Below are 13,790 nucleotides of genomic sequence, written 5' to 3' on the forward strand. Positions count from 1 at the left end.
CTGCATAGACCGAGACTGATTCTCTCCCTGTTTGCACAGCAAGTCGTGCTCTGCTTCATGCACCGTCTCCAGCCTGGCAACGCCTCGTATTTTAATCATGCCAAATCTCAGTTACTACTCTGCGCTGATTACAAATAACAAATTATTTCCCTCTCTGCAACCAGTTATTAATTTTCACAGATGCAGGGGGTCTCAGAGCCAATAATGAACCCCTTTTATCTGAGGAGACGCACAGTTTACCCGCACTGCACCGCGAAAAGCCAGCAAACAGGCGGGGTAATTACCTGTATTTGGGGGGGGGGGGGGGGGTGGAGTGTGCAAAGGTTCCCAATCGAGGCTTGGCTAACAGGCTTGGCCAAGCTTTAGGCTAATTGCACCCAGAGGGGATCAGCCGTGGAGTAATCACCACAAAGCCCGATATTGATTCCGGAGCCAATCTTTTCGACACACAACCGGGATGTAAATAACGGTCCCGGTGCGTAGCGGTGCGTTCCGCTCCAGATTTTTACGAGGACTCGTGCTCGCCTTCCGAGTGGAGCCTCACAATCGGTACACAGACTGCCTTTGGTATGAGAGGAATGGCTCCGAGTGCTACGCGTTGGGAATAATTTTGCATACATCCCTACATTACAGCACCGCCTACGCAGCCCACAGCTGGCTGGGGACGCATTAATGCATTACCAGCAGGCTGGCTGGCTGGCTGGCTGGCTGGCTGACATTGCGGCAGAGAAATGCTTCCAGCAGGTGCAGGACTGTGGGGATGGCAGAAAGAACGAGGAGTAAAATATGCCCTGCGACTCGACCCAAGGGCAGGGATGCCCCACAGGAAGGCATCACGATCATTATAACCCGTTATAATTGGCCGTAATCCTACAACACAGAACGTGAGCTGGTCGCACTAAGGAAAAACAAAGGATAAGGGACATTCCTCAACCGGCACGTCATCGTGCGCAGCGCTGAGACGGCCGTGACCTTATCTTCGGTTTCCTTCAGGAAAGCAGCTCGGCCTGCACAGACTCCGCTGTAAAAAGCGTCCAGCCGGAGTGGGCCTTGGGTCCCCCTGTCAAAGCGCTACATGTGATTCTAATGAAAGCCCATCTTAAACAACCGCCGGGCGGTGAGACCCGACACTGAATACTACCACCAATAACACAGCTGTTTAACTCCGCAGCTGAAAACTATAAATGCAATAGAAGAAAAAAAAAAAAAAACGGCCTGAACCAAAACAGAAAAGGCTTCGATGGGCGGGCTTTAGGGTAGACTCGCGTCAGGGTAGAAATATGTCGAACCAGTTGCTGCCTTATCCACCTGTACTTTATCATACTTGGTACATGTTGACATATTATAGCGCAATTTATCACAAAAAACAGATGAACGCTTTCAAACCGCAGGGTCGGTCCCTGTTCCCTGAGGAGGAAAACCATTTAAAATCTTTCAGCTACCGCTCGTGATCTTCAGAGACGGGCAATGCTGAGAAATCGGAACGCCACACGGCAAGAAGCTCCAATGGCGAGGCAGGATGTGTGACACGAATAGCTGAGCGATTTGAATACGGCTCTACCGCCTCATTTGAATAGAGATAAGATAGGCTATCCGTCTGATAGAGACACACCCGTTTGGTAAAACTGAGCTTACTGTATGGAGCTGCTTGTGTGATTTTGGACTGCAGAGATGTGCGTGCTGTGTGCTGTCCCGTTGCTTCTGGGGTGTGTCCCTCTGTCCTTCCCAACAGGGCTTCCACACCAGAGCACGTCCCATTCCATGAAGTTTTCCACGCCACCCCTGCCTTTAGCCATCTACATCACAGGTGTCAAACTCCAGTTCTGGAGGGCTGCAGCATCTGTTGATTTTTGGGGTGTTCTCAGCAGTGGAAGTGTTTCATTTAAGTCATTGATTGGCTAAGGACTTAAGGCCTTAATTGACAGCTGATTGAAAGGACAACACAAAAACCCGCAGGCACTGCGGCCCCCTTGGGATTCAGTTTGACACCCCTGATCTACATGATTGCCCAGGTGGCTTTGATTGCTACCACACTGCTTGGCATTTTTCTCTGCCTAGTCCTCACTGACAAAGTCAAGGACCTACATCATGCCCAGTGGTTCCATTACAAGACAAGAAACCCCTCTATAGAGAAGACTGCAGGGTGGGGACTGTACAAGAAAAGGAGATCCCCAAACACTTGTTGAAGCACGCTGCTAATCTGTAGCTCCAGCGCTTTTGAAATCGCCCCAGACACGCCTACATCAGAGAGATGGCGGTGCCAAGGAGGTTTCGTCGAAAGCTTTGGGTCTGCGAAGACGGCGCTGCAAGCGAGCTGTTATTTCCACAACGTCCTGCGGTGGCTTGGCCATGTCCACGCGCAGCCGAGGAGCGATTCCAAACTCCGGCCTGAACTTTATGGACAAACTTAAACAACGCCTACTTCAGTACGACCTTCCTGTGATGGAACTCCAAAAAATCCATACGGTATGTTCTGTAAATGTAATTCCAAAGTGCTGTAAAATGACCCATGGCAAACGGCAGGCTAAGCAAAAGAAATGCTTCACACACAAAATATGCTTCCACATGATTGCTCAAACTGAAAATCTGAAAGCAATACAGAAATGAAAGACAAGAGAGGGTCATGGTCAGAGTTTGGCCAACAGTTGATAACACTGAGAACACATTGACGCCAATGTGATTTCTAGATTAACGATGGCAATTTTAAAGTAAACGGTTCCCAGAAAATGAACAAAAAGTAATGTTGGTGAGATTCCATGCTGCAGCTGAATGTACAAACCAGTAATCCAAAAAGCTAACAGGTTCATTTATTGCAAATAGAAAATATATTGGCAGCAAACAGTGACTACTACACGCCTACCTCCCCAAGGACCACGAGATTTGACAATTACGAGACCCACCCTACATTAAAAAAGAAGCGATCGTTAAGAATTTGACCAAAGTCATTAGTACAAATGCTACTGCCAGAGGGGAATGCAAGAACTTGCTCGTTCTCCAGGGAGCTAATGCTTTGCAATAGAAGAGGTCATCGAAGACAAGCAGGGCTATGCACAGCAGCCAGCAAGTTCCACTGCCTTCTTAGCCTCCTGTGACTCTCCCTGATTTCGATCTTTGAGCGACGGCAGACGTGACGTCCGCAGCCAGCCTGCAGCGCGGTAAACTCCCCGGCCGTTTGGCCGCTCCTCCTGCTGGCAGCTCCTCAGCCCTGGCCGTTCTAACCGCGATCGTCAGGCTGCTTTTTCCATTCTCAAAATACTTACGGGCCTCGCGGTGTTTCATTTGACGATTGAGGCTCAAGTTATTAATCAATAACAACGTGTTTAAGTCGAATGTCAGAGGTGAAATAGTGAAGCGCGGTAAGTCTGCCAAGATGAGGATGTCAAGAGTTGTGCAGGTATGCCAAGTAACTTAAGAATTTGTGCCTTTTGCGGCAATAGAGACCATATGTGAATATAACTCAGTGTTGCAATGGCGGCAGGCCTGGAATAGCAGGCCTAGCCTATATTTTGAGGAAAAGAGTTGGAAGCCTTGCTAGGAATTTGGAACATCTTGTTATGGAAGACTATAGACACACAAGCTACGTGTGATTACTAAGTTCACTCCTACTGCATGTACATAGAAATAACCTTTGTTAAGCGATGATTACCACTCCATGTTGTCATAGTAACTGCTGTGACACAAGCACAGGACACTTCACAGGAGGAAGTCAGATCTGAGGGGATACCCCAGCAGGACGACCTCACGTAGAGAGGGCCCACGACCCCCGAACACAAAACTTCAACACGCTCTTATCAAAGTGCTGGCCTGTTTTTCCAGCCAGCACAGAGGGCAGGCAAAGGCAACGTTAAATTTGCCTTACTTCCTTCCAATAACACTTAAAATGTGCCCAGTCAATGACGGGACTCAGATGCGATCCAAGGAAAAGTGCTGGACACTGAAAACCATGACAGCTTGCTCATTTCCTGCCAGCAGAACACTGTGGGGCTAAATGACATTTCGCCTTTATTGTAAGCCTTCCGTGAACATCCAGGTTCTGTATCCTGAATTTTGATGAGTCAATTTTCCTGCAGCTCCATGCCCTTTCCTCCGTTTGGATGGACAATAGACGCAGCTCAAAATTATTTACTTGCCCGCGATTGCAAAAAGTGTATCGCCAAACAGTTAGATAGAGCGAGGTGTTAATTATTAGGTGTGAGCACAGCCTGGAAAATGTAATCGGGTTCTTGATCAAGCGTGACTAAAGCAAGATGGTACATGGGAGAGGTTTCCAGGTGCAAATATGAAGATTTCCTGTAACATACTGAAGACGCACCTTACTCCTCAGAAGCTATACTACTGCTGGCTGTCAGAAATAAACATCCCAATGCCCTCAATGCTAGCCTAGCATGCTAACCTCGACCATGTACACATTAAGAAATACAGTACAGCTCTGAGAATTCATTAAGGATTGTTCTTTCAAACGCTTTGTTATTTTCAGAGTAATTTCAGGCCAGTTTTTGCGTCGACTTTCTGACCAGCCAAGAGGGATCTGACTGATCGTATGTCCACGCTTTGACTACGCAAAAGGAAAAGCCTGAATCATCAACAGATGTGGCAGACAATGGGGAGAGGAGCATGCCAAGGACCGGAACAAGGCTCATTCCATATGAAATTCACACAGGCAAAGGCCATCACTGAATTCTGTGTAGAACAATGAATCTGACAGAAACACTGCTATTGTTAAGATGTGAGAACATTAGCTACTTACTAAACAAAGGCAATTTTGTTGCCTAATTGACAGTGTCAATAAACATTTTTCTCCAGAATGCAGTTTAGCAACAATGTTACCTAAAATGATCATAGTAAGTCATTGATAAAGTCTTGTAATAGTAGGTAGGCCAATTCTAATACTGAATTTACTTAATCAGAACATCACCGTGCCATGATGTTATGAAATGCCAGTTTATACCTATTCTTTGACAAATGGACATGTACTGATCACAGATATCAGAAAGAAAATCTGAAATAAGACACTGTCAGCATACATTAAAAGTTACCCAGGGAAAAAGGCGAATAAATAAATACTGAAATACAGATTCAATCTAACTGACATCTTTCCGAGGCTGAAATGGCCAGGGTGAAAACATATGAAACAGGAGGATGTGTTGGGCACCACAAAAGTGAATCAAATCCCTTTATAATGTGGGCCATGTCAAACTGCACCATGTGCATACCTCTAATACCAATTTCTGTAAACTTCATGCTTTCTAAAGAAAATAAAATAAATTTGTCTTGCCAATGAAATAAACAGAACAGAGGATTATACCAAACTCAGTGTTGGTACTTTTTGAGATGATGCTCTCCGTTCCCTTTGAATGAGAAGGAAGTGGTGACTGCCATGGTAAATTAGAGTGAAATGAGGTCAGACGATGGGGAAGCGGCCAAGAGAGTGTCATCTGTCCCTCAACTGTCAATTGAAACTGGATTTACAATGCTAAGCTAACATAAAACGCATTCATTGTTCGTAATGGATTGCCAACGATGAGCCCTTCAGCTTTAACTACCCATGTGGATTTTTTTCCTGCACTGCTGCCACCTGAAAATGTGAGTCATAAAAGGAATTCTGTCTCTTTATTTCTTGGTTCCATGGTAATTTTTCTCTCGGGTTAATGTCGGAGAGAGGAAACTTTGTCCAGATAAATCACCTCAGGTCATGACAGTACGGAAGTGCGGAAGGCCACACCCTCGTGACCACAACCATATCCTGCACTCGATTTCCCTGACCATCCACAGGTGGATGTCAAACGACCCATGGGGGGGACTGCAAGGAAGAGCGTCAAAGGTAAGGGCACATAACAGTGGCTGGGACATAAACGCCATCATTTATCAAGCCCCGTTGTTTGCATGAACGGAAGGCTTGGCGGAATGAGACTTTACAGCACGAGATGATTCACTTGCATGCATCCAGGCCGATAGCCTATCACATGCGCGCACACACACAACAGGAAGCCCAAGGCCTGCTGACACACACGCTGAAGCTCCAAAAATAAATACAACAGGGTTTCTACAGCAATCATCTGTTACAGGAAATAAATACTGCAGGAATGAAAAGTCTCCCGTTGCACGGGCCCGTGAGCAACTCCAGGACATTACGGCTCGTGAAAAACGGCTCTCCAGTTCTAAGTGCATCTGTGCAAATGGGACCAGCTACACGTATACATTAGTGCATGACGTTCAACTCATTACAGCTTGTTTAATCAACTGAAATTTGGTTGAAAGCCTTCCCCATTAAAGCCGTGTACGGGGGAGCCATTTCCATCCGAGCACAATTTGACAGAATGTTCCGGCGATAATGACGGAGGACTTGGGCACGTACTATGCAGTGGGTTGGGCTGGTCTGTCAGTGGGGACCTCTCCTCTACAGCAGCTGCTGCGGGAGGGGAATGAGAATGACTCACTCCCACCATGTGTACGCCCGCTCGCATCTCCACATCCGAGAAGACCATCCAACCAGATTTAACAGAGCGTGTGGGGGGGGGGGGGGGGGGGGTGAACACCACAAAAAGGGCATACTTCATGGCAGGGAAAGGCTGCTGTAACTGATCGCCACTTTTGAAGTCTTAAGACCTGAGGAGCAGTGTCCGTACACAAGCTTCCTTTTAGGCCTGTGAGGACTTGCTGAGCTCGATCAGCTGTTCATCCGACACCCGCCCATTTTCTTCCACTGGTCCCCTAGCTCTGCCTCTGACTGCAGAGACGGCATCCATCAGGATCATCAAAACTGAGAGTCCAAGGATATACTGCTTTAAGAGCAAAAATACGCCATTGAAATGCAGCCCCAGACCAGCTGCACTTCACCCGTCAAGCCTTATGTTTCACATTGAACAATCAGAACAGACGGTGTCTTCCAGTGACCCTCAGGAACAGACACTAAGGTTACAAACACCTCTCTCTGTAGTCCACCTCTTGTTAACTTTATTCAAAGACTTTGCATGGCATTCCTAAATTAAGCACAATGAAGGTCAAAAAAGGACTCTCAGAGACTCCCAATTCCCCATTAGTCCAATTAAGCCCTTCAAACAAAATGCAATTAGCCTTGTGTACACCTTAATTAGTGAAACAAAAAGTCTGGATTATCACACAGACCAATGAGCATCTCCTTTCACCATGAGAAAGTAATCAGAGAGTGAGATTCCCACAACAGTATTCAGCTCTACTTTGCTGAGAGAGGGGGGAACCCAGGCCACATTCCAGCCCGTTCCCTAACCAGCTCTTCTCCTCGAAACGGAGGGCGGAAATGACAAGACAGCCAAAGCCACTCCTTTCCTTGAGGGAGAAAGTGTTGGCAAGTTCGACACCTTCAAGGCGCCATTTGCAGCAATAAATGAAACTCTCTGCAGGAAAGAGAACCCAACAGACGTTAACATCTAAAGAAAAAAATCCTTAAATTTAACTACTAAAAATGTTATTTATTTATTTTACCCATTTCCTAATGGACTATTTCAAGGTGAAAAAATAAAACGCACTATTGGAGAGAAGCAATGTATAATACGAGTGTTATGTTAGCGTACAATGGTGATCTATCATTTCAAATCCTCAGTGCATTCAAGCAGCCAGAAACCTTCATGCAGAGCAATAACAAATTCTACACTTGCATCACAGAAAATGTGATGGCAGTGCTCTACACTAACATTTTTTTCAGGGAGCACATGTGCTCCTAAGCTGAAAAATTTAGAGCACACTAATGCATCCCAATTACTAGACGTGCTCCTAATTTATTTTTCCAGTTAGCACACATGTTAGCATTAATGCAAATGCTCCTAAAAATGGGAGCACTGTAGAACCCTTGATGGGTTCCCAGCACTGCCCAGTCAGTGCTAAAAATCCATTGCTGTTATCTAGGTTAAAAGCTTGCACTTAAGCTGTTGTATTTAGGCTCCAGTATTTTTAGGCATGCAATGAAAAGGCAATTACACATAAAACACAATTAAAGTTTAATGGTCCTCATTCAGACTTATTTTTTGAATCATTACTGTAGCATAATAATCGGTAGAACTGCCAGTTCAAAGATCATCCATGTCTCACATTACACATTTTCTAGCCTAAAATACTGGCATTAAAAATGTGTAAACATTACAATATAATTTAGATGCAAAATGTAGCCTAAATGAGCTAGTGATGCAGCCATTTGCAAACAGTTATTTGCCCTGTGTGTGTTGACCAATATTAAATTGAAGGGCTTATCCAATGAGAAACTGGATGGAGGGTTCGAGCTGATGGACTACTCTTGTGTGCATCCAACTGGTTTTTCAATATGCTTCTATATGCTTTTAAATGCAAGGAATTACCTGTGCCTATCGTGAAAGTACAGAATATCTTATCCTTCAGATACCTCATTTGAAAGCTCATTCATAGTTGTGGGCTCAACACTTCTGTAAGTAAAAATGGCAAGACAAGTGTCAGTATTTCATTCTACAAGGCTGGCAATCTGGGAAATCACACACTATATGCAAGCCTTTAAAATCAACTTTTCTGCTGCAGCTCATTTGCCAGTGCTGCTTGCTAGAACTATGTAGCTCAATGTGTATACGGCAGAAAATGGTGTCACTCCCTACACACTTCAAGTCACTTTAAGGCCAGACGAAGATGTTACAGCTCTTCTTAAAAAGCCAGTTTCAACAGCATGAATAAAACAAAAATAAGGACCTGCATGACATTACATTACAGGCAGATGCTCTTATCCAGAGCGACTTTTACACAGCATTTACATTGTATCCAATTATACAGCTCGATTTATACTAAAGCAATGCAGGTTACGTACCTTGCTCAAGGGTACAACAGCAGTGTCCTAATGGGGAATCAAACCTGTGACCTTTAGGCTACAAGACCAACTCCTTGCCCATTATACTACACTGCCGCCCTGCACGAGGAAGCCTACACACCACATTTTGGAGAGGGTTGCTGCTTTGCTTGTTCCCAGGTGTTAGAATGTACAAGATTGCTGGCAAAGGCATGCAGCATTTAAAATTTATGGCTTCATGTCATAAACCATCTTGGTGATGAGACTTCAAAGCCAGCACACGTGGTAGTCTGACTCAATAGCGTTTCTCATTTCCCAGTACCCATGGAATATTTAAAAATCAGTTGAGCATTCCAAATATCCTCCAATTTCTTTTGCAAGATAATGAGACTGCATGCAGACTGAATAAAAGATACGACACTCACTTGTAGGAAAGTAAGAAAAACGTACCCTATATTTTATATCCATTTTGTGTACACGTATTCTTTAAAAGATACCATGCAAAGCCTGAAAAAAGTTGCAAGCTTTACAATTCTGCATATGGAGGACTGAAAAGCACCTATTATCTCACAGGACCTGAAGCATGTGTGAGGTACAAAACAAATCTCAAAAGCAAACGATTTTCTGGCAGAACCAGGGCAAATGCTAGAAGAGAGAGAACCAAGTGAACATTGATTTTACTTCCGATATTTTTTCTAACAAGTTGAGCCTGCATCATTCTACAGTGTGACCAGCGGTGTGTTTTATTGAATATAATCCAAAGTACGTCATAAGTACATTTGAACAGGAGAGTATTTTAATGTTGTATGCATCTTTTCCCCACAAATGTTAAAGGATTACATTCTAGGGGCCATGTTATGTTGCTTTCTTTCATATTGCCTCATAGTTTGGGACAACCTGCTCTAACCTAGCAAGGAGGAATGATTTACATATGACGTCTTACATATATGAATATTAATTAGCTCCGGATACACGCCCACCCTGTCCTAATCCTTATCTGAACAGGTCACAATGTATCAGTGTTCATTACAGTAACCGGGTTAAAAACTTGAAAGAACTATTAAGAAGACAATCCATTGTCACTTCTGGGGAACATAATCACAATTTTAATCCAGTTTCCTGGACCTTTAATTGCAGTCTCCGCGTCTGCATCATCCCAATCAAAGCAAGAACAACAGTATGTAGGCCGCCTAAAGCAATTAGATATGTATTAACGGTCAATAAACATAGCGCATACAACATACTGTAAAATCGTCACATGCTGTCACTGTGACCTTCCCGTGAACACACCACCAAACAAGTGGGCACACCTGCATTCGTCAAAAAATGTATAAACCAATGTCAATTAATCGTTTGTTAGATAACTCTGAACACATGACAGCTGAATTGGAATCGGTTTGCTAAAGAGAAACGAGCGCTTCTGGCACCGGTCATTGTCGCGGTTAAAAAATCGTTAACGGGCCACGGCAAGCATAGCTTGTTTGGTGGGTTTTTCACCCTTTGAAGAGTAGGTGTTTGGCATGTTTTATTTTTTCATAATTATAAGCCAATGTTCTAGAACTCCATTGTTTTCAGTTACCAGTAGTTATTGTTACATCTGCATCACAATATTCCGTTAAGAACCCAGTAATCACCTATTTGCGAATTGCAATCTTACAGTATAAAGGGTTAATATTATTGTGTGATCCGATTAACTGTGCTAACAGACAAGCTAGACAGCTGTACCCAATGCTACATTTCTTTACTTGATCACTTTATTTCACTATTTATCTAGCTGCCTTTCCAGGAATCGCCCCTCTCCGTCTAAATTTTCAGTCAGCTACTGCATGGAAATCAGCGCCGAGGAGCAAGGCAGAATAATGACGATGTTATCAATGGAAATTGATGCACATGTACTATCATCGAAAGCGGCAATCACTGTAGCGAACTAAAGAGATATCACAAGTTACACAAATCCTCTGCAGCTGACATTTGCAACCAGGATGATAACAAATAAATAGTAGCAAGGGAACTAGCTAGTTGAAATGGTTTAATTAACTGACTAGACTTACCGAATGGTTAACTCCCCACATTAGGACGCTGAGCAGAGGGTCGCTGGCACGGAACAGCTTCACTTTCTGAGCCACGAAGTGTTTTTTCTTCGTCTTCGTTTTACTCGCAATGGATGCGGCAATGCTGCTAGCCGTAGCCATGTTTAATATAAATCAATTTGTCCAAGAACTGACGGTTCGCGTTGTTGCAAATTCCAGCGCGTGTCTCAAAAATTGAGGCGCAGAAAAAATGTGGACCGGGCGTAACGTTACTTATTTTTCTTCGTATCCCAGGTTTCCTCTCCACGGCCAGTGGATACCGTGTCATACAGTTATGTTAGCTAGCTAAGTTACTTCTTGTAAAATGCAACAAAACTTCTTGTCTTCGGATAATGGCAGCGAGCTTGTTGGTTAGCTAGCAAGATAGTTAAAACAGCAGCACTTCCCTCAAACATCAGTCACCCCTTCCTTCCTGAGCCTCGAACCCCAGTTGCGGCTAATGTTAGCTAGCTAGCTAGCTAGCGCTCTAGAGACAAGGCATTTATCTTCCAAGAGCATTTCGTCAAAATTCTTGAATTAAAACAACATATTTAGAAAAAATATCAGCACACTAACGTCAACCAGTTCGCCCATTAAACACCAGGCATTACTAACACAGTCCCCTTGATCGTACACGTTCTCAGTATCTAACGTCAGCTAGCTAACGTTAGCTACAATACTCTGCTTGCTAGCGAGCAAATGAAACGGGGTTCCTCCCTGTTGTTCGCAATTTTTCCATTCCTAGATGGATGGCAACATAAGTAAACGCATAAAACTTCAAACGCCACAATATCAGTGACAAACTCTTGCGAAACCTAATGTTACAATATGAACGTTTTCAAATCTGCTGCAGCTCCGTCCCGCTGCTTCCGGCTGGGTGCTACTCTACTGACTGACAGCTTGACGAAGGTAGAGGCCATACAGCGTTCCGACATGCAGTCAGATTGTAACTCTGTTTGTCATAAAATCATTCCCATAAAACCTCGAGTCGGTAGGGCTGTACCAACACAGGTACAAATATTACCCTTTAATGTACAGTTCAAACATGCTGTTTTAAGTTTGAAATAATTTGGAACATATTCCGTTTTTTCCTTCAATATGTAGGCTATATGACTGGTTACTACTAACCTAGCTTACTAAATTGCTATGGTTTGTTACTTTATAAAATTTCCAACAAACAGTAGGCTCCATAGTCGGGAACTAAACCTAAAAATCTGTTTCATTTTGTAATGAAAGTGATTCATAAACTTGGTGTCCAATGATGAAATTCCAAGTGTGTCCCAATCATATTTGTATCTTGCATTATTTGCATGATAGGCAGTGTAGTTCTCATGATATTATAGGCTACACACACTGAAAGCCCTGTGATGTTCCCCTGTGCTGTTCCCATCCTAGAAATGCATTAGTGAGATCTGCATGGCTTGTGTTTCTTTATTCCATTTATACTACAGCACTCATAAATAAATAATAGATCATAAATCTACAAAAATGTATCAAGTTAAAATGATCGCATTTTTGGGTTGTGTATGTCTCCCTAGAAATATAGTATCTAGAGATGCAGGAAGTGAAAGTGTGCCTTTCTTAGGAGACAGCAGCAAATGACCGGTATTGTTCCAGCAATCAAAATAAAATGGAAAAGACATTGAGAGACTGTATGATCAATTACTTTTATTCACATTTAGAAATATGGAATGCTATAGCAAACTAAAATAAATCACATTGTATAAGTGGGTGAGGCTATATCAATGGAGGATTGCTATTGTAGTGTATGTCAGCTGCTAACTATGTTTTATTGTTTTGTTGAGATGGGTGGAAATCAGTAGGAATGCATGGGATGTGTGATCCCAGAGAAAAGATACTGAGGAATAGCCATTCCAATTGAACTCTCAAGTGCAAAATTATTCATCTTATTATCATAATGTGTGGCTATTACATTTTATATTTCCATAATGCTTTGCAAACATTCAGTATCAAAGTTCCCATACCCCATTGAGCTAAAATTTCAGCGTGTGGTGCATTCATAATAAATAGTACAGCATTTTGTTGCACATACAATGCTTTAAAACTTTTAAAATACTTTCCCACCTTTTCTCACAAATTTGGAATGCCCAGTTGTGCAAGGTTATATCTTTTGTGCTAATTCATAGTTTACCTTTATGTTTCTTTCTGTGGGACAGTTTCTGAAGTGGAAACTTTCAATTTCCACCATTGAGTGAAGGGAACCACAAACTGCAGCAGCAGCTGAAGTCCGTTTTGTTTTAGTATGAGTCATTCTACATGCCAGGAATCCTTCAGGCCTATTTAACACCCCTCTTAAGGGAACAGCAAAGCCCAAAGTATATGACACAATTGCTGCTCCCTTGTAAGAATGACATAAAAACAAAAACAAGATGACTCTGGATAGGTAAAACCCAATCTCATTCAGAAATCCAGAGAGAGAATTTTGCAGTGCTCAACTTGTACAGCAAAATATTTGGCTTGAAACTGTTAAATGATACATGACGAACATAAAAAAATGAAGTGGCTGATAAGTCAGAAGATGCAGTTTCACTTCCTTGCAGAATAATTTCATTATGGCATGTTCTTGTTCACCATAATAAAGCAATATTAGTCCGTGGAATGCGGGACAATGATATAGATATGAAGGGTTCAGATTATATATGGAAAGATATGGATGTTTTTGTACTAACCTTGTGTTTCAAACCTCCTGAATTTTTTATTTTGACATTGTAATATCTAATAACAGTTGTGATATTTAATAAAACAACAGTGTAGCTAGTATGTTAAAAAATACAATGCGTTTGTTAATCTTTGCTAATCAATATCAATATAATATACCTGTCATCTTTCAAGTAAGAATTCATTAAACTACTGTACCCAATTCCAAATTAAATACAGTGAACTTGTGCATTTGAATAATGTTCTTTCCTTGCTAGCTACTG

The 13,790-nt window shown here is 42.8% G+C and overlaps 1 protein-coding gene across 3 annotated transcripts in view; it reads right to left on the minus strand.

Annotated features, from left to right (window-relative positions):
* The window catches only part of pip4k2aa (phosphatidylinositol-5-phosphate 4-kinase, type II, alpha a), a 51,477-nt gene extending 39,694 nt beyond the window's left edge, over nt 1-11,783 (minus strand). For 2 of the 3 annotated variants that reach the window (XM_035413603.1, XM_035413602.1), the window contains exon 1: nt 10,831-11,783. In XM_035413603.1, the coding sequence (XP_035269494.1) occupies nt 10,831-10,971 (141 nt within the window). In that variant the 5' untranslated portion in view covers nt 10,972-11,783. The remainder of the gene's footprint in view (nt 1-10,830) is intronic. The other variant, XM_035413604.1, reaches the window with a different exon arrangement.
* Between the last annotated feature and the right edge of the window lie 2,007 nt (nt 11,784-13,790).

Source organism: Anguilla anguilla, chromosome 4, assembly GCF_013347855.1.
Source record: "Anguilla anguilla isolate fAngAng1 chromosome 4, fAngAng1.pri, whole genome shotgun sequence".
NCBI lineage: Eukaryota > Metazoa > Chordata > Actinopteri > Anguilliformes > Anguillidae > Anguilla > Anguilla anguilla.